The following is a 20,328-nucleotide window of genomic DNA, read 5'->3' as shown; positions in this document are numbered from 1 at the left end:
TTGGATGTGTTAAGATATGGAGCTGGGCCTTAGGTTCTCAGAACTGGAGTGCAGGTTAGGAAAGAAGCCTGGAAGTGTATGTTGAAGCCATGAAAATGGTATGAAAGTGTACATAGAGAACAGAGACTTAAAGAGCATCCACAGAAGGAGAAGGGAGAGGAGACATTGAAGAAGACAGAGGTAACAGGGTAAGGAGGGAATGTAGTGTGTTGTGGAAACCAAGAAGATGGAGAGTGTCGAGCACTGTGGATCTGATGTGGAACAATGTATTTCATCACCTTGGGTATTGCTGGGCTTGAACCTAGAGGTCTCATTTTATCTTGCTTCATCTCCCTGAAGTGCAGGCCCAGGAGCAATTCAAACCCTGAGGCTTGCTCTATAAATAATCTTGTTTTTCTATAGAAGAATCTATTGGTTTGGGGAGATGTGGGATAGTTCAGTTAACTAAAGATCAAATGATGTAACATATAACTCTATAACTTATATTAATGTAAAACTCTAATGTTTACAAAGCATTTTCAAATATTCAGTTTTCATAGCAACTCTTATTTCATGAATGAGAAAATTGTATGTGAAAGTATTCTATAGAAACTGTGTAAATCATGGTGAAAATTTTGGTGCTGGTTGTTTTTACCAAGACTAGTCACTACCATCTAATTTATTTTGAACATTTCCATCTAATTTATTTTGAACATTTGACCAAGTAATTTTGAAGTGCTAAATTTCCAAATCATTTCTTGCTGTCTGCAAATATTAAAACAAAAGTTGGCATTTCAAAACTAAAGTTGCACCCCCTCCCCCCCTTTTTAAGTTCTATTAACTAAATTTGTAAAACTTTAAAAAATTTTCTGGGATTACTAATATAGTTATCCTTCCATAGGAGTATAACAATTGGGCTTTTCTTTAACCTGTTTTTCAAAGTTCAGGGAGGAAGCATGATGTGAAAAGAAGCATGGGTTTTCAGGTCAAACAGGGCTTGATTTCTAGCACTTTCACTTGCAAGAAATCCCATATGTGGGTCTTGGGCAAGTTACTTATCTCTAAGAACTTGTTTCCTCGTCTGTAAAACAGCAAAGGTGATACAGGTTCGCTATCCCTTATCCAAAATCCTTGGGGCTAGATACGTTGTTGAATTCAAAATTCTGGGGTTTTTAAAAGGGTAACACCGTAGTAGGGTTTGGGGCCCCGAACCTATAATCAAACACCTTAATATTAAATGTGAATATTCATACTAAGTGGAATAAATAAAGATTACAGATAGTCTCACATTAGTTGAAGACAAATTTTGCCACAAAATGAGTTCAGGTCAGGTAAGGTTTTGTCTCCAAATAAATTACAAAAAAACTTTCGGTTTTCAGAGCTTTATGGATATTGGAATTTCGGATAAGGGATTATGGACCTGTACTTCCCTTATAGGGTTGTTATGAAGATTTAAACAAGATAAGCTGAAAACATATTACACAATGCTGGGTAGGTACTCAGTAAATATTAATTTTTTTCTTGGAGATATTAGAAGTTTTTGCTTGTTTTTTAATTTATAAATCTTGAGTTCTCATTCTTTTACTGAAAAGAAGCTATTTCAGTTTCCCTTAAATGTTATAATGGGATTAAAGAGGGACTAGAGGCCAGGTCTTAAGAGTGCAAGATTTGGGCTGAGAAAGAAAGAAATAGGTAAAGCTTAGGCTTGGCATTAGCAACCAGTCTGGATTTCTACCAGGTACCTTTTCAAGATTACTGTAGATTGAGCTTTGCTGGTTGGGGGAGTCATACTCTAACTCCTCTAGAGTCTTAAAAGCAAAGCAAACCTTGTGACCCTCTTGTCACCCTCTTGTCACTGCTTCTTTGTTTTTCCACAGAGTGATAGAAGGAAGTCAAGGCACCATTATGACTCAGATGAGAAATCAGAAACAAGAGAAAATGGTGTTGCAGATGACCTGGATGCTCCCAAACCCAAAAAAACTAAAATGAAAGAGAAACTAAATGGTGACACTGAGGAAGGATGTAATAGACTTTCAGATGAATTTTCTAAATCTCGTAAGTCAAGAAGAAAAGATCTGTCAAATGGAGATATTGATGAATATGAAAAAAAATCAAAGCGAGTGTCATCCTTAGATAGTTCTACTCATAAATCAAGTGAAAATAAACTAGAAGAGGTATGGATACTTTTTGTTTTGCATTTGACATTATCCTTGAAATACAGGATAGTTTGATTCTTTAAGACTAATTAGAATTGATTCTACAGTGTTTCCTGCTTACTGTCCAATACTCTCAGTTGGACTGGGGAGTCTATACAGCTGAAACCTGAGCCTTTTCCCCTTTGTCTCTTGTTTCTTTCATTATATTGCCTTTTTCTTGGTGAAGAGATTGGTGCGGGGGGGACTTGGTCAAGTTTAAACCTTTCCTGTACATTTGGGTTCCTAAATAGATTTTCCAAATTGCTTATTGATGGTCACCTACTTGCATTTCTTACGGTTATTTCAGCCCTCATCATTACTCATGAATTAAGTTCTGACTTTCTGAAACGGGGTACATAAAGGCCTCTTGACTTTGTATATTTTGCCTTCTGTTTCTTGTGCTTCTGTAACAATAGCAACTTTCAATGATTTTTAGGTCTTACTGTAACTCAATCTTAAAGCTGTTTGCTTTTTTAAAACAAATGAAACATATGAAAATGATCTGAAGAAATTTGTTCTCCTGGATATTAATTTTTGGGGAGGTATAGAAAACATGCTTAGTATAGAACCTTCATTCCTGGACTCATTACTTTTGCCAGTATCTGTTAGAGTAGGTATATTCTTCCACAGAATTTACTCAATTTGTTCTTGCACTTTTTTTTTTTTTTTTTTTTCCCGGTACGCGGGCCTCTCACTGTTGTGGCCTGTCCTGTTGCAGAGCACAGGCTCCGGACGCGCAGGCTCAGTGGCCATGGCTCACGGGCCTAGCTGCTCCGCGACATGTGGGATCTTCCCGGACCGGGGCACGAACCCGTGTCCCCTGCATCGGCAGGCGGACTTTCAACCACTGCGCCACCAGGGAAGCCCTGTTTTTGCACTTTTCCTCTAGCAGAGTTCATAGGTTTATCTGGGCATTACAAATTGTCATTAAATTACTCAGCTCTTAAACAAAAAAGAACTTTAATATTCTTAATAACTTTTGGTATTTAATAATCTTTACATTTAAAAAATCTGATAGTTGCTGTTAATTTAAATACATTTGAGCTTAATTTAATGTGTAATCTTTGGGGAGCTTTGAGAAAAAATGTTGAATCCTTGCTTTACAATACGGTGTTTTTTTATTTGTGAGTTTGCTATTTGTCAGGAAGCATATATGTTAGAGAGTTGTTCTAAATAAGGCCCTACAAATCTGTATTGCTGAGCAGCAGTGTACTTCTTGCTCTGTTGGGATTTTGCCTGCTATAGTGCTCTGTATTGTAATAAACTTAACTGTTTATTATTTTGTTTAGATTATGTTAGGGTTCAGGAGTTCTGCTTCTAGGAATTTATCCTCCTAAGGAGATTATCACGAGGTGTACAGAGATGTATGAATCAGTATCTTATCACAGTGATGTTGGTAATAGCGAAAAATTTAAACATCCTAAATGTCTGATGGTAGGCAATTGGTTTGATAAAATATGCTATACCTATGTAATAGAATGCATTGATCTTAAAGGGCATAGATATGTTAGAAAGGTATTCAGTCTAATTAAATGAAAAAAATGATTACAAAGTAGTATATACATATGATTTTATTTCATTTAAAAATGTGTATGTGCGTAGAGGAGTGTGTGTTTCAAATGTGTCTTTAGCTGATTGGATTGTAGATAATTTTACAATTTCTTTCTTTTAATATGGTTTACAATTTCTTTCTTTTAATATGGTTTCTAAAATTTCTGCAATGAAAATGTGTACTTTTCTAATCAAATTTTTTTCTTTTAATCTTAAAAAGATAACATTGAGGTTTGCTTAAATGGATTAAATTTGAATTTGATGTTATGTCTTTTATCTGGTCTTAGTTTGAAACTTGTTATGGTGTGTGGTTTTGGAACTACCTTCTTTAAACAACCAGTAATAAAGTTTTTAAGTAGATGTATTGTCTTTGTTCTATATATGCATTGACTAGTACACAAAGTTTTCAATAGATGTTAAATGACAATGTCATGCTAACCTCTGTATATGTTTGAGAAATTTTCAAGCTTACAGGAACTTTTCCTTGTATTAATGACATAAAAAATGCTTTTTAGATTCATAGAACAACTTATTTAACTTTTAGTTTTAGAAACAATTTACTTTCCTCATTGCTTAGCTTCTTTTGGGGCGGTTTTATAGGCTTGTGTTAATCTTTGTAATTAATATTATCTATATCTGTGAATATGATTTAGATTATTGAATACCTCTTTCATAATACCTTCAGTCAAGTGGAATTATATTTTGATCTATGTAGTAAATGTATTTCTAAAGAGTTTTATGTGTGAATTAATCATTTTTAAATGTATTATGGGAAAGTATATTAAGCTTGTTATTTAAAGAGATAGTTTTGAAATTAAAAGAATTTATCTTGTAAGTTAATCTATACAGTTTTTGCAAATACTAACTAAAGTTGGTTTGTTAGTTCATTTAGTAGAGCTAAAAGCAGTAAATGAGTGAAAGATTCTAAATACCTGGTAGGATATGAACTATATCAGTTAGGTCTTTGATTTCATTTTGACAGACCCTAACACGTGAACAGAAAGAAGGAGCCTTCTCCAATTTCCCTATTTCTGAAGAGACTATAAAGCTTCTGAAAGGTACAATGAATTTTTTTAAAAATTTATTTTATTTATTTATTTTTGTCTGCGTTGGGTCTTCATTGCTACACTCCGGCTTTCTCTAGTGCGGTGAGCGGGCTTCTCATTGCGGTGGCTTCTCTTGTTGCGGAGCACAGGTTCTAGGCGCGCAGGACTCAGTAGTTGTGGCTCACGGGCTCTAGAGCTCAGGCTCAGTAGCTGTGGCTCATGGGCTTAGTTGCTCTGCGGCATGTGGGGTCTTCCTGGACCAGGGCTCGAACCCGTGTCCCCTGCATTGGCAGGCAGATTCTTAACCACTGTGCCACCAGGGAAGTCCCTCAGACCAATTTTTAAATAATTCCTCTTTGGGGTAGGAATAACTGTAAATGTTGTTAGGTGATGTATCTTTAGGCACATGTTGATGAATCAGGAATGTTATTTTCAAATAAATGTAGTTTTTCCTATTGCTGGTCTTAAGTAAATATTTCAATGAAATCTCATTTTACAGGTCGAGGGGTAACATATCTCTTTCCTATTCAAGTTAAGACTTTTGGTCCTGTATATGAAGGAAAAGATTTAATTGCTCAAGCGCGGACAGGAACAGGAAAGACATTCTCTTTTGCCATCCCCTTGATTGAAAGACTCCAAAGAAATCAAGAGACAATTAAAAAAAGCCGCTCACCAAAGGTAACCATTATAGGGAGTAAAAGGTTTAAACATTAATGGAAAGAGAAAGAAAGAGTATACTGGTCTTGGGAATGCCCTGGTGGTCCAGTGGTTAGGACTCGACGCTTTCACTGCCGTGGCCCGGGTTCAATCTCCAAGCAGGGATTGAATCTGGGAACTAAGATCCTGCAAGCTGCACAGCGTGACCAAAAAAAACAAACAGACAAACCACAATATACTGGTCTTAAGTTCAAGTACCCCAAAGATAGAAAAGTTAGTCAGTCCTGGGGCATAAAGTAAAAATTTGGGTCCTAAAGCAAAAATTTGATTTTTAAGATAAATCTCAAGTAAAACTAAAGTGAGTTATTACGTATGAATGTAATGTGTATGGATCCATAGATGTCTTTGATAACTGTATATTATGAAGCCAGCATATCTGATTTTAGGAGTATTTACAGTTATATATTTAGTGACCTTTTTCTTCTCTTTTTTCAGTTCTAACCTTTGCTTTTAAACAGTAATTTTGCTGAAGTGGTATTTATTTATTTGGTCATTCAGTAAATAATATTTATTTTACTGATTGACTTTAAGAGTATTGTAGAAATGATACTGCTGCTCCCTGTGTTGTTGGAGTACTGGAGATCTGTCTTAATTTATCAGTAGTAAAGAACAGAGAGGACCTAGTGAAGTTTTAGCCTAAAATTTGACCCTTTTAGAACCTATGTTCACTTTCAGGTTCATAAACGTGAAGAAGAAAAGAATCAGTATTGGGACTTCCCTGGCAGTCCAGTGGTTAAGACTCCACACTTCCACTGCAGCGGGCACGGGTTCCATCCCTGGTTGTGGAACTAAGATCCTGCATGCCGCGCAGCGCGGCCAAGAAAAAGAATCAGTATCAAAATTTGAACAGATATGTGGCTAAAAGTAATTTGTTCTTTGAGACTCCTAAATATTATTGCAGTGTGAAAGTAAATTCACATATATGAATGTAATTAAATAATAGTGGTCTTGGAACAGGACAAATCTTTTTTTAGAGAATTCTGTTTCTTAGGTGAAATTAGGAAGTCTGAAAGTAATAGAAATAGGACACAGTCCCAACACTGCATTTAAAAAGCTTTTATGCTAGAAGGACATTACTGGAGATTCCAGCTCCACCACTTCTAGCTACTTGATCTTGGGCAAGACTCAACTTCTCTAAGACTCATGCTCCTCATTTGTAAAACTGGGAAAATAATGCCACCTCATTGGGTTTTTGTGAGGATCAAATTAAATAATTCGTGTAAAGCACTATTGTTGTTTGCAGAATTATGATCGGCATTGTACATAGAAAGTTTATGGCTACTTTTTGTTAAATCTGCACTTTCTAAATATCAAAAAAAGAGAAATAGAGGTAAATCAATTTTTGTATAACCTGTTTGAAACATGAGTTTTATTTGCTTAATAAGGGGCTTTGCCCCTTTTTCAGTAAGTCTCTTGGGATCCTGTGTAGAAGAAGCTGCTCTCATTAAACACCAAACAGTTAAGTCCATTCTCTGGTACTAGCTACAGATTCAGTTTCATATTCTACTTAACAAATAAATTGAAATATTTCTTTTTAAAAAATGGCACATATTGGGCATTCATTCATTCCCTCATTAAACAAATATTTTTTGAGTATCTATTCTGTGCCAGGGACTGTTTGAAGTTCAGGGAATATATTGAATAGTATGACATAAATAACAGTACTGACATAAATAATAAATAGTACTGACGTAAATCCCTGTCTTCATGGAGCTTACATTTTATTGGGTGAGACAGTGAGCAAATCAGTAGAATATAAATATTTTATATGGTGTAAGTGCTAAGGAGAAACAGTTAAGCACAGTTGGGAGGATATGAAAAGAGGGTTAGGAACCTCACTGAGAAAGTGACTTTTGAAAGGGGACCTTAAGGAAGTAAGGGAGGATATAATAAACATAAGCTGTTCTTTTTTTTTTTTTTTTTCATAAGCTGTTCTTGTTATTTGTGCTCTGTCTTTAAATACTATGACATTAATGATGAGATTCCTAGTTTTAAATGCACCTTAAAAAATAGTCTTCTCAGTTTGAACTTCGAGGTCTACAGAAACTTACCTCTTTGTTTTTTAAACCTTTTGCTCAGGTACTTGTTTTGGCTCCTACAAGGGAACTGGCAAACCAAGTAGCCAAAGACTTCAAAGATATAACTAGGAAACTCAGTGTGGCGTGTTTTTATGGTGGAACATCATATCAAAGCCAAAGTGAGTGAACATGTCTGATGGTAGCACAAAGATCTATTTGCTACTCAAATCTAAAATCTACATTTGAATTTTTACATATTATTGATATTTCTCTCCTCTCACAGTTAATCATATTCGAAATGGTATTGACATCTTGGTTGGGACCCCTGGTCGTATCAAAGATCATCTGCAGAGCGGCCGATTAGATCTTTCTAAACTGCGCCATGTTGTGCTTGATGAAGTGGATCAAATGTTAGATTTAGGTTTTGCTGAACAAGTTGAAGATATTATCCATGAATCCTACAAAACTGGTATATCCTAATTCAAAATAAGCACATTAGCAATTCTTTTCTTATCTAAAAGCTTATGAATTTTTTACTTTATAATTTTTAATACATCGTCCCCAGTGTTCTAACAAAACTAAAGGTATTTGGTATCTGTTTTCTTCCTGAACAAGAAAGTACAATAGCATACTTTAACCATTTTCTTAGCTTTCTTTGCTTTCTTCCATGTATTATTTTATAGTAAGTAGTTTTACTAACTCATTTTACTGATTTCTTTGCTCATTGTTATTTCTTAAATTCTCATCTTCCTTCTAGGTTCAGTTTCTTCATATTGATATTTTCCCTCAGTTTTGAAAGTAGAAAGTTTTGATAATTGCAGTAAAGTTTATATGTTCAAAATTCAGCCCAAGTTTTGAATTTTTCATTATTTCTTTGAAGTTGGGGGGATTTTTAAGAGCTGACTACATTGTGGGATATTAAGAAATTAAGAAAGCATTTGAATTCTTTTTGTTTATTTAAGATTCTGAAGACAATCCTCAGACTTTACTTTTTTCTGCAACTTGCCCACAGTGGGTATACAAAGTTGCAAAAAAATACATGAAATCCAGATATGAACAGGTTGACCTTGTTGGGAAAATGACTCAAAAGGCTGCAACTACTGTGGAAGTAAGTAGCTTTCCAGTGTGATAGATTTTAGCTTTTAGTTGATATTTTGAAATTTGTTGAAGTTAAACTTATGTTTTGGGTACCAGTTCAGGCCAAATATCTCTTTTTTGCCCGTAGTCAATAAGATACCTATGTATTTCTATAGTTTGAGACTCAGGAGCAGAGTAAAATAAATAGGGGGAAGAAAGTTTGTGAACAGGCAAGTCCTAACAGGAGATATACAGGCATCCATAGAGACAGACTTAAAGTATGTAGAATGTGAAAAACGAAGTAATTCATCACAATTTGCTGGTGTTGGGGCAATTTGTTAAAGCTTAGGTGGAAAAAAGATCCTCATTTCATACTGTATACCAAAAATATTCCCGAAGATTTAAAAAAATTAAGCCATAAAATAATTTACAGCAGATTGTAGGTCAACAGTTATTTGATTTGAGGAAAGGGTAGGCTTTTCTAAACATAAAGACAGAAGACAGAAGAAAGCACCATAAAGGAAAAGGTTTATAATTTTGACTCCATGAAAATTTAAACCTATAGTATTTTTTTAAAAAAAAGAATTAAAGGTAATATTTGCATTATTTTGACAGGTATGTACCATATATGTCACTTTTACATTTGACAGATGTACATATATGTGTATGTAAATAAAAATAGTCCAGGTGAACAAGAGTATAATCTATAAATACAATGTAATGGTTAAAAAGAATGAATTTGACTCATAAAAACCAGATTATAAAATGATAATTACTGAATCATACTATTTTAAAAAATACACAAATAATCCTAAATGGATTCTTTAGGTATTTATGTACAAAGTTAGGTGGGAAGGATAAACATCAAACTAATAATAATGTTTACTTCTGGGAAAGAGGACTTTTATAGTATGGGATGGCCAAAGGAAGCTTTTTGTTTATTTTGTAATGGCTGAAAGTTTTACATTAAGAGCATAAAATGTATCAGTGAAGAAAAGTTTATTAATGGGACTTCCTTGGTACTCCAGTGGGTAAGACTGTGCACTCCCAATGCAGGGGGCTTGGGTTCGACCCCTGGTTGGGGAATTAGATCCCGCATGCATGCAGCAACTGAGAGCCCGCATGCCGCAACGAAGATCCCGCATGCTGCAACTAAGACCTAGTGCAGCCAAAAAATTAAAAAAAGAAAAGAGAAAAGTTTATTAAGGACACTTTCAAACATGTACAAAAGTTGAATAGTACAAAGTATCTGATGTACCCATCACCAGGCTTTAACACTGATCTTTTCTATACCCCCATACATTCTTTAATCCTTACATTTGAAGCAGTCCAGTCATCATTTCATTTTTGTATAATTATATATTTTTTTAAAAGAATAAGGGCTCTTTAAAAACAAACAAACAAAAAACCACAAAGTTACCATCATAGTAAAAAAACCCAATTTTTTAATATCTTTAAATATCTAGTGTTCACATTACCCTAGTTGTCTTTTTTTTGTAAATAGGTTGTTTGAATATGGATTCAAGTAAGATCCTTATATTGCTACCAATCTATATGTCTTAAGTCTTTTTTTATCCATGTGTTGAATGTTTATTCACCATCTTTTTTTTAATTGAAATATAGTTGACGTACACTATTTTGTTAGTTTCAGGTGTACTGCATAGTGATTTGATATTTGCATATATTGTGAAACGATCACCACAATAAATCTAATAACCATCTGTTCCCATACAAAGTTGTTGCAATATTTTTTTTTTTTTTTTTTTTTTTGGGTACGGGGGCCTCTCACTTATAGAAATTTTTTCAAAATTTTTTTTTTTTTTTTTTGCGGTACGTGGGCCTCTCACCATTGTGGCCTCTCCCGTTGCGGAGCATAGGCTCTGGACGCGCAGGCTCAGCGGCCACGGCTCACGGGCCCAGCTGCTCCGTGGCATGTGGGATCTTCCCAGACTGGGGCATGAACCCGTGTCCCCTGCATTCGCAGGTGGACTCTCAACCACTGCGCCACCAGGGAAGCCCCTGCTGCAATATTTTTGACCGTATTCCTTATGCTGTATATTGCATCCCCGTGGCTAGAACTTTGTACCTGTTAATCCCCTTTACCTGTTTTGGGTCCCCATCTCCCCTGCCCGCACTTTGGCAACCACCATTTTGTGCTCTGTATCTGTGTGTCTGTTTTCATTTTGTTTTGTTTTGTTTTTTAGGATTCCACATATAAGTGAGATCATACAGTATTTGTCTCTCTGTCTGACTTACTTTCTAGATTCATCCATGTAGTCGAAAATGGCAAGGTTTCATTTTCTTATTGATGGCTGAGTAATATTCCATTGTATGTATACTCCACATCTTCTTTATCCATTCCTCTGTTAAATCCTTTAAAATACAGGTCCCTCTGTCCCTTTTTTTCTTTGCAATTTTTTATTGAAAAGAACCGATCATTTGTCTTACAAGTTTCCCATAGTCTCAGTTTTGCTGATTTGCAGCCCTGTGGTGTTAGTTAACATGTCCCTCTGCTTTCATTTTCCTGTGAGTTGATGGTAGATTGTGGGGCTTGATCAGATTCAGGATCTTTTTTATTTTTATTTTTGAGAGGTAGGGAGGAAGAAGCAAGACTTTGACATACCTGGTACAAATGATTCTTAGTTTCTTCTTTGTGCTTATCTCTTTTTTCCCTGTGTTATGTAATTAATTGTTTTAAACAATGTTATTGAGATTAATATGTTAAAATGCACAGACTTAAAATGTTAGTGTATTTTTTCCCCAACATTTTATCATGAAGGTTTCAAACAGGCTGAAAAGTTGAGAGAATTTTACAGTGAACACGCATATACCCACCAGCTAGATTCTGCCATTAATATTTTGCTATATTTGCTTTATTGCATATCTACTCATCCCTATATCCATCTTATTTTTTAATTTATTTCAAATTGCAGAAATCAGTATAATTCCTCATAAGTATTTTAGTTTGCATATCTTTAGCTAGATTTCAATATTTACAATTTTTTTATTGAAGTAAAGTTCACATAACTAAAATTAACCACTTTGAAGTGTATCATTCAGTGTCATTTAGTACATTCACAGTGTTATACAACCATTGCTTCTATCTACTTCAAAACGCTTCGTTACCCGAAAAGGAAATCCTGTAACTATTAAGCATTTACTCCCTATTCCCCCCTTCTCCTAGCCCCTGGCAACCATCAATCTGCTTTCTGTCTCGATGGATTTACCTCTTCTCGTTATTTCATATAAATGTAATCATTACAACATGTGGCTTTTTTGTGTCGGGCTTCTTTTGTGTAGCATAATGTTTTCAAGGTTCATCCACCTAATATTTACAATTTTTGAGATAAGATTTACATACAATAGAATGCAAAATTTTAAGTGTACATTTGCTTCGTTTTGACAAATTCATACACCTGTGTAACCCAAACCCCTATCAAAACAAAGAATATTACCATGATCCCAGAAAGTTCACCCGTGCCCCTGCCCAGTCCCCGTTCAGGGGCAACTACTGTTCTGCTTTTTTTGCATCATAGATTATAGATTAGTTTTGCCTGGTTTAGAGCTTCAGACAAATGGAATCATATTGTGTATACTCTTTTTCTGTAAGCCTTCATTCACCCAGCATATGTTTTGAGATTCATCCATATTGTCGCATGGATCAGTAGTTGGTTCCTTTTTTTTTTTTTTTTTTTTTTTTTTTAGTAGTTGGTTCCTTTAATCACTGAACGGTATTCCACTGTATAAGTACACTACAATTTGCTTATCCTTTCACCTACTGATTGCTATTTTCAAATGGGGTTGGGGAGAATCGTTGTCTTATTGTCTTCCAGGAAGGCCAATTCTTGAACAAATAGAAAAAGCAATGTACAAGAGAAATCTTTTTCAATAATTTTAATGAAGCAGATATTTGATATTTTCTTTTTTCAAAGCATCTGGCCATCCAGTGCCATTGGTCTCAGAGGCCAGCAGTTATTGGAGATGTCCTTCAAGTCTACAGTGGGTCTGAAGGGAGGGCTATTATCTTCTGTGAGACCAAAAAGAATGTAACTGAAATGGCCATGAATCCACACATAAAACAGGTAAGTCTTTTTTCATGCTTTCTCTAATTGAGATTATAGGTATGAATCACTGAGCAAAAAAAAAATCATGGGGCTTCCCTGGTGGCGCAGTGGTTGAGAGTCCGCCTGCCGATGCAGGGGACACGTGTTTGTGCCCCGGTCTGGGAAGATCCCACATGCCGTGGAGCGGCTGGGCCCGTGAGCCATGGCCACTGAGCCTGTGCATCCAGAGCCTGTGCTCTACAACGGGAAAGGCCACAACAGTGAGAGGCCCGCGTACTGCAAAAAAAAAAAAAAAAAAAAAAAAAATCATGTCCTTTGTGGACTAGGTTTGATAGTCATTCTTGGAATTGAGTCTCATTCAGAAAGAATTTATAGCCAGCCTCTCATGATCTGTTAAATCAGGATAGAATTCTATCCGTTTTCACCAGAAGTTTTCTTAAAACTTTGCAAATGTGATCTTGAAAATACAAAGAGTGAAACAAAATGAGTTTCTGTGGGTAATATTTTAGAGTTGTGTATAAGAAGAATCGCAAATATCTATTGAATGAATGGATCAGAACACTAAATCCATGTGTTTTTTGCTGTTAACTTTTTATAGTAGAAAATTTCAAACTTATACAAGACATACACAGAAGTTGACAGTGCAATGATGTGCTCTTTTTCCAGCTGCAACAATTATCTTATTTCATCCAAATGCCCACTCATTTCTTGCTTCTGAAATTATTCTGAAGCAAACCTTAGATAACATGTTATTATGCCCATAAATATTTGGGTACGTATCTCTAATGGAAAAGCATTATTATTGTTTTTTTTTAATTTATTCTTTTGGCTGCACCATGTGGCATGTGGGATCTTGGTTCCCCAACCAGGGTTCGAACCCGTGCCCCCCTGTAGTGAAAGCGCGGGGTCTTAACCACTGGACTGCCAGGGAAGGCCAGGAAAGGGTTATTTTTTTAAAAACTCACAATACGGGCTTCCCTGGTGGCGCAATGGTTGGGAACCTGCCTGCTAGTGCAGGGTACAAGGGTTCAAGCCCTGGTTCGGGAAGATCCCACATGCCGTGGAGCAACTAAGCCCGTGCGCCACAGCTGCTGAGCCTGCGCTCTAGGGTCCGCGAGCCACAGCTGCTGGGCCTGCGTGCCACAGCTACTGAGGCCCGTGCATCTAGAGCCAATGCTCCACAACAGGAGAGTCCACTGCAGTGAGAGGCCCGCACACCGCAGCAAAGAGTAGCCCCGCTTGCCGCAACTAGAGAAAGCCCGCGCACAGCAACGAAGACCCAATGCAACCAAAAGTGAATAATAAATAAATTTAAAAAACAAACAAAAACACTCACAATACTGTTATGACATCTAAAAAATTAATAGTAATTAAAATCTTCAAATATAAATTAGTCTTTAGATTCTCAATTGCCTCATACATGCTCTGTTTTCTGTAGTTTGTTATTTGGAACCTGGATCCAAATAAGAGTCTTTTTTTTTTTTATTAATTAATTTTTTTTGACTGTGTTGGGTCTTCATTGCTGTGTGCAGTCTTTAGTTGTGGCGAGCGGGGGCTACTCTTCATTGCGGTGTGCGGGCTTCTCATTGTGGTGGCTTCTCTTATTGTGGAGCACAGACTCTAGGAGTGTGGTCTTCAGTAGCTGTGGCGTGCGGGCTCAGTAGCTGTGGCACACGGGTCAGTAGTTGTGGCTTGCGGGCTCTAGAGCGCAGTCTCGGTAGTTGTGGCGCACGGGCTTAGTTGCTCCGTGGCACGTGGGATCTTCCCGGATCAGGGCTCGAACTTGTGTCCCCTGTATTGGCAGGTGGATTCTTAATCACTGAGCCACCAGGGAAGCCCCAAATAAGAGTCTTGTGTTGTGTGATTTCATTAAGTCTCTTCAATATATGGATTCTTCCATCTGTTTTTTTGTTGTAGTTCTTTTTATTATTGTTTAAGAAACCAAGTTTTCATAATCTAGAGTATTGCTTCCCTGTGATATCATTTAACATGCTCTTCTGTTTTCTGTATTTCCTATAAATTCAGGTTTGTTTGTTTGTGGCAAAATTATTTCATAGGCAGTGGTGCACTTCCATCAGGAGGTATATAATGTGTAGTTCTTTCTCTTTTTGTGATGTTAACATTCATTGATAATAACACCCTTGGTCCCTGTGTCAATGTCTCTCCAGTTTTTTGTTGTTGTTGTCTGTCACTTGTTATCTAGAAGATTCCCAAGGAAGGGCTCATGGAAACAATATTCACTATTTTTTTTTTTTTTTTTTTTTTTAATATTCACTATTGATAATAGCTTGTTTATAACTTTATACCTTAAAAATAATTTTGGATGGATATAACATTCTTGGTTCACATTTTCTTTCCTTCAGTATATTAAATATGTTTTTCCATTGGAATAAAGCATACTGTAATAAAAAGTCTGATGCCAATCTGATTTTTTTTTTTCACCTTATAAGTGATTTGGTTTTTTGCCTGAATACAAAAGCTTTTTTCCTTTTTCTTTAAAAATCAGTAGTTTTACTAGAATATATTTTGGTGTTGTTCTTCTGAGTACACAGTGTACACAACTTGTAGTTTCAAATATATGTATTTTTTAATTTCAGCAAAATTTTCTTGAATCCTAATTTATTGATATTTGGTTTGTCTGATTGCTTTGGCTTTTTTCTTTAGGGACTCTTGTTACATGTATGTTGGCTCTTTTTTCCTCTATCCTTTGTCTCTTTATCGCAAATCTTTTTTATCTTTTTCTTTATTTCAGTTTTCAAAATTTTCAAAATTAAGGTATCATCTGTTGTGTTTAATCAGTCTTGTATTTCTTCCAATATATTCTTCATTTATGAAAAGTCTTTGTCCTTTGTTTCTACTTCTTTTTTTTTTTTTTTAAATAAATTTATTTATTTATTTTTGGCTGCTTTGGGTCTTCGTTGCTAAGTGCGGGCTTTCTCTAGTTGTGGTGAGCAGGGGGTACTCTTCATTGCGGTGTGCAGATTGCAGTGTCTTCTCTTGTTGCAGAGCACGGGCTCTAGGCGCGCGGGCTTCAGTTGTTGTGGCTCGCGGACTCTAGAGCGCAGGCTCAGTAGTTATGGCGCACGGGCTTAGTTGCTCCGCGGCACGTGGAATCTTCCCGGACCAGGGCTCGAACCCGTGTCCCCTGCGTTGGCAGGCGGACCCCCAACCACTGCGCCACCAGGGAAGCCCTGCCTCTCTTATTTTTGATCGTGTTTAAGGTACAGTCTACAAATTATGTCTCAATAAAGCTGTTAGAAAAAATAAAGGTCTCCCTCTTTCTGAGCTCTGGTTGATTTTTCCCCTCACTTTTATCTGGGTCATCTCTTTCCTTTGTTTCTGGGATCCCTGGCATCCTCAGTTTGGGTTCTAGGTCCAATAATTTCTCCTCAATGTGGGGGCACTTTGTCCTGGCAAGGGATCATTGGTTTGTTAGTTTTGAAGGTTCATGTGGGCCCAGGATGTTCCAGCCTCTTTCACACCTTACCTCTGTCTCACAGTTACCCTTGAATGTGCAGAAATTCTCCCAGTTTCAGCTGACTTTCTCAAATTGGCCCATTATACTTTCCAGGGAGTATCTGTTCTTAGGACTAGCAAGTCCCCCCCTCCCCTTCACCCCTAATACATACAGGTTTTGTCCCTACCTGCTCATATTTTGGAAACCATGAAAATACCTTGTCACTAAGTTTTGTCATAGATCTTTGTGGATTTTTTATTTTGTCATCCTAGTTGCCCTGTTTTATTTATTTATTTTTATTTTTGGCTGGGTTGGGTCTTTGTTACTGCTGCGCGTGGGCTTTCTCTAGTTGGGGCGAGTGGGGGCTGCTCTTCATTGAGGTGTGCAGGCTTCTCATTGCAGTGGCTTCTCGTTGCAGACCACAGGCTCTAGGCGCACGGGCTTCCGTAGTTGTGTCATGTGGGCTCAATAGTTGTGGCTTGTGGGCTCTAGAGTGCAGGCTCAGTAGTTGTGGCTCACAGGCTTACTTGCTCTGCGGCATGTGGGATCTTCCCAGACCAGAGCTCCAACCGTGTCCCCTGCCTTGGCAGGCAGATTCTTAACAACTGCGCCACCAGGGAAGTCCTGCCCTGTTTGTTTTTATGTGAGAACTGGAGATTCAAAGACAGTGCAGCCACCATCTTCTCCAGTATCATTTTAACTAATTGTGTAACTTTAGCTTTGTATCCAGTAAAAACAGAGAGTCTAAATAGTGAAAGAATGTTGAAGAGTAGTTAATTTACCTTTCCTTTCTTTGCTTTAGAACACTCAGCAGCAGCTGTCTTGCAGAGGTATTGTTTTTTTCTTTTGTTTGTTTTTATAAATTTATTTATTCATTTATTTAATTTTTAGCTACATTGGGCCTTCGCTGCTGCACGCGGGTTTTCTCTAGTTGCTGAGAGCGGGGGCTACTCTTCGTTGCAGTGCGCGGGCTTCTCATTCCAGTGGCTTCTCTCGTTGTGGAGCACAGGATCTAGGCGCGTGGGCTTCAGTAGTTGTGGCACATGGGCTTCAGTAGTTGTGGCTCGTGGGCTCTAGAGCACAGGCTGAGTAGTTGTGGTGCAGGGGCTTAGTTGCTCCACAGCATGTGGGATCTTCCTGGACCAGGGCTCGAACCTGTGTCCCTCGCATTGGCAGGTGGATTCTTAACCACTTCACCACCAAGGAAGTCCCTTACTTGTACTTTAAATATTGGCATTCCTCACAGTTCTAACCTCTGTAATTGTTTCTTCTCACTTAACATATTTTTTCTGAGTATAGTGATTAGTTGCAGTTTGGAGTCTGACAGATCAAGATTTTTTTTGCTTTTAACTTTTTTTTTTTTTATATTTATCTATTTATTTGGCTGCACTGGGTCTTACTTGTGGCACGCAGGATCTTTTTTAGTTGTAGCATGTGAACTCTTAGTTGCAGCATGCAGGATCTAGTTCCCCGACCAGGGATCGAACACGAGCCCCCTGCATTGGGAGTGCGGAGTCTTAGCCGCTGGACCTGGGGAGTTCCCAGATCTGGATTTAAATCCCAGTTGTGTTACTTACTAGCTGTATAACCTTGGGCAAATAACTTCCTATTTCAGTGCCCATGTTTCCTTTTTAAAAAGTGGTATTAGGGACTTCCCTGGTGGTCCAGTGGTAAAGAATTCGCCTTCCAGTGCAGGGGACACAGGTTCCATCCCTGGTCAGGGAACTAAGATCACACATGCTGTGGGGCAGCTAAGCCCGCGTGCCTCAATTACTGAGCTCGCATGCCTCAACGAGCCCGCACACCGCAAACTACAGAGCCCACGCGCTCTGGAACCCACGCGCCACAGCTAGAGAAGAGAAAAACCTACATGCCACAACTAGAGAGAAGCCCGTGTGCCGCAACGAAAGATCCCGCCTGCTGTAACTAAGACCTGACATAGCCATAAATAAATAAATAAATAAATAAATAAATTAATAATCTTTTTTAAAAAGTGTTATTAAAATTTTTTTCATACTTTTAAGACTTAAATAAATTATCATTTAAAGTATTTAGTATAGTGCTTTTATAATAAGCAGTCAATAAGTGTAGAAATATAGAAGTACAGAGATGTGTATAGATAAATATATCTATCTAATCACTCCTGTGGTTCCAGTCATTGTGTATATGCTGATGATGTCCAAATCTTTTTCCAGGTTAGCTCTGTCTCCAGAATCTAGACTTGTGTTTATCATACTGGCCACAGACACCCCAACCCACTGTCTACCTAAAATTGAGTTTATTCTTTTATATGCTTATACCCACTGTCTCCAGCATTCCCTGTTGTTGAATGATACCCATAGTTCAAGCCAGAAATCTACATATCACCCTTGAGTTCTCTTCCTTCCTTTTGCCATCCAGGTAACTACAAAGTATTTTAAGATTCTATTTCCTATGGTTTAAAATGGTCCATTTCTTCCCTACTTCTGTTGCAGAAGCTCAAAATCTGGGAGTCATATATATGGTTCTTTCCCTTATACCTCATTTCCACTCCCTTCACCAAGTCCTCCCAATTTCATATACTAGTATTTATTTTTTTCTTTTTTCTTTTTTTGGCTGTGTTGGGTCTTTGTTGCTGTGCACAGGCTTTCTCTAGTTACGGCGAGCAGGGGCTACTCTTTGTGGTGGTGTGCGGGCTTCTCATTGCGGTGGCTTCTCTTGTTGTGGAGCATGGGCTCTAGGCACGCAGGCTTCAGTAGTTGCGGCACATGGGCTCAATAATTGTGACGCATGGGCTCTAGGGCACGTGGGCTTCAGTAGTTGTGCACGGGCTTAGTTGCTCTGCAGCATGTGGGATCTTCCTGGACCAGGGATCGAACCTGTGTCCCCTGCATTGACAGGTGGATTCTTAACCTCTGCGCCACCAGGGAAGTCCCTGCTAATAGTTCTTGAATTCATTTACTGCCTAGCCCCTACTTATCTTTCCAGCCTCATCTTATCACACTTTCCCCTTATTTCTGCACTCTCACCATACCTATTTTTACTGTCACCACAGGGCTCTTGAACTTGTAGTCTGTCTTGCCTAGCAGCTCCCATCCTTCAGATATCAGTCCAGAGTACTTTTCTGTAAATTCTTCTTGCCCCAAACTAGGTCAGGTTGTCCTCTTCTAAACGCCCTTTGCCTCTTAGACCCATGCATCTTGAGTTACACTTGTTGGCTAAATTTATTTGTGTGCCTAATTACTTGATTAATGTCCATTTCCTCGACCAGAGTATCAAGACGATGAGGACAGAGAAAGTTTTAATTTTTGTTTGCCATTTTATCCCTAGTACCTGATGTGTAGATTACCACATATTTGTTAAATGAATAAATGGTCATTGCCACTGCCTTGATGAGGCCACTGATATCTCTCCTGAATTTCTACAACAGTCTGCTATCTGAGTCTCCCTAGCTTTTGCCTTGCCCTTGTCTAATATATTCTATACATTGTAGCCAGAATATTCCTTCTAGAATACAAATATGTTCATGAAAATTTTCTGCTTACAATCATTCAATTGTTCCATATTGTCCTCAGGATAAAATTCATACTCCTTTTCAGTCTCATCTCTCACCACTTCTCCTTTTAACTCTGTGCTTCAGCAATACTCAAATATTTGTAGTTTGCCAGAAACATTAATTATGTGTGATATTTCTTCTTTCTGGAACTCCCTAACCTCCTTTTTTTTTTTTTTTTTTTTAACCTGACTACTAGTTCCTTATTCTCTGTCAGGTCTCAGCTTCAGTGCTGCCTTCCCTTCAAACTAGATTGAGTTAGGTTCCCCTCTTAGGTATTTCTATAGCACCCTGCACCTTCTTATAGCACATATCATACTGTATTGAAAATACTTGTCAACTTGTCTGTCCCAGGGTCGTTTCTTTATGATTGTTCCAGAACCTGGCATAGTACCTGGAGCATAGCAAGTGCTCAGTGAATTCACTCATGAATGCATTATGCTTAGATGCTGCAGTTTAGGTACTGTTGGAGTTAAATAATTGTTACAAACTTTTAATAGTGGCTAAGAATACTAGGAAATTTATTTGGAATACTAGGAAATTATTTGCAGCATACATGGAAGATCAACCCAGTATAAATTGGTTCAGCTTCACTGAAAATTACAGAAATGTAAATTAGAACAACATTGGGAAATCATTTTTGCCTATTAGGTTTACAAGGATTATAATGATTCATAGTATACAGGTGGGCG

At 37.5% G+C, this 20,328-nt stretch overlaps 1 protein-coding gene across 1 annotated transcript in view; it reads left to right on the top strand.

The window, feature by feature from the left end:
• DDX50 (DExD-box helicase 50) overlaps nt 1-20,328 on the top strand; it is a 32,544-nt gene that overhangs the window by 1,788 nt on the left and 10,428 nt on the right. Inside the window, exons 2-8 of the mRNA XM_024765573.1 lie at nt 1,857-2,153; nt 4,708-4,783; nt 5,271-5,449; nt 7,568-7,685; nt 7,790-7,975; nt 8,469-8,614; nt 12,516-12,665. Coding sequence (XP_024621341.1) covers nt 1,857-2,153; nt 4,708-4,783; nt 5,271-5,449; nt 7,568-7,685; nt 7,790-7,975; nt 8,469-8,614; nt 12,516-12,665 — 1,152 coding nt within the window. The remainder of the gene's footprint in view (nt 1-1,856; nt 2,154-4,707; nt 4,784-5,270; nt 5,450-7,567; nt 7,686-7,789; nt 7,976-8,468; nt 8,615-12,515; nt 12,666-20,328) is intronic.

Source organism: Neophocaena asiaeorientalis, unplaced genomic scaffold (genome assembly GCF_003031525.2).
Source record: "Neophocaena asiaeorientalis asiaeorientalis breed wild unplaced genomic scaffold, Neophocaena_asiaeorientalis_V1.1 scaffold31, whole genome shotgun sequence".
Lineage (NCBI taxonomy): Eukaryota > Metazoa > Chordata > Mammalia > Artiodactyla > Phocoenidae > Neophocaena > Neophocaena asiaeorientalis.
This window is presented reverse-complemented; position numbering and strand designations above follow the sequence as displayed.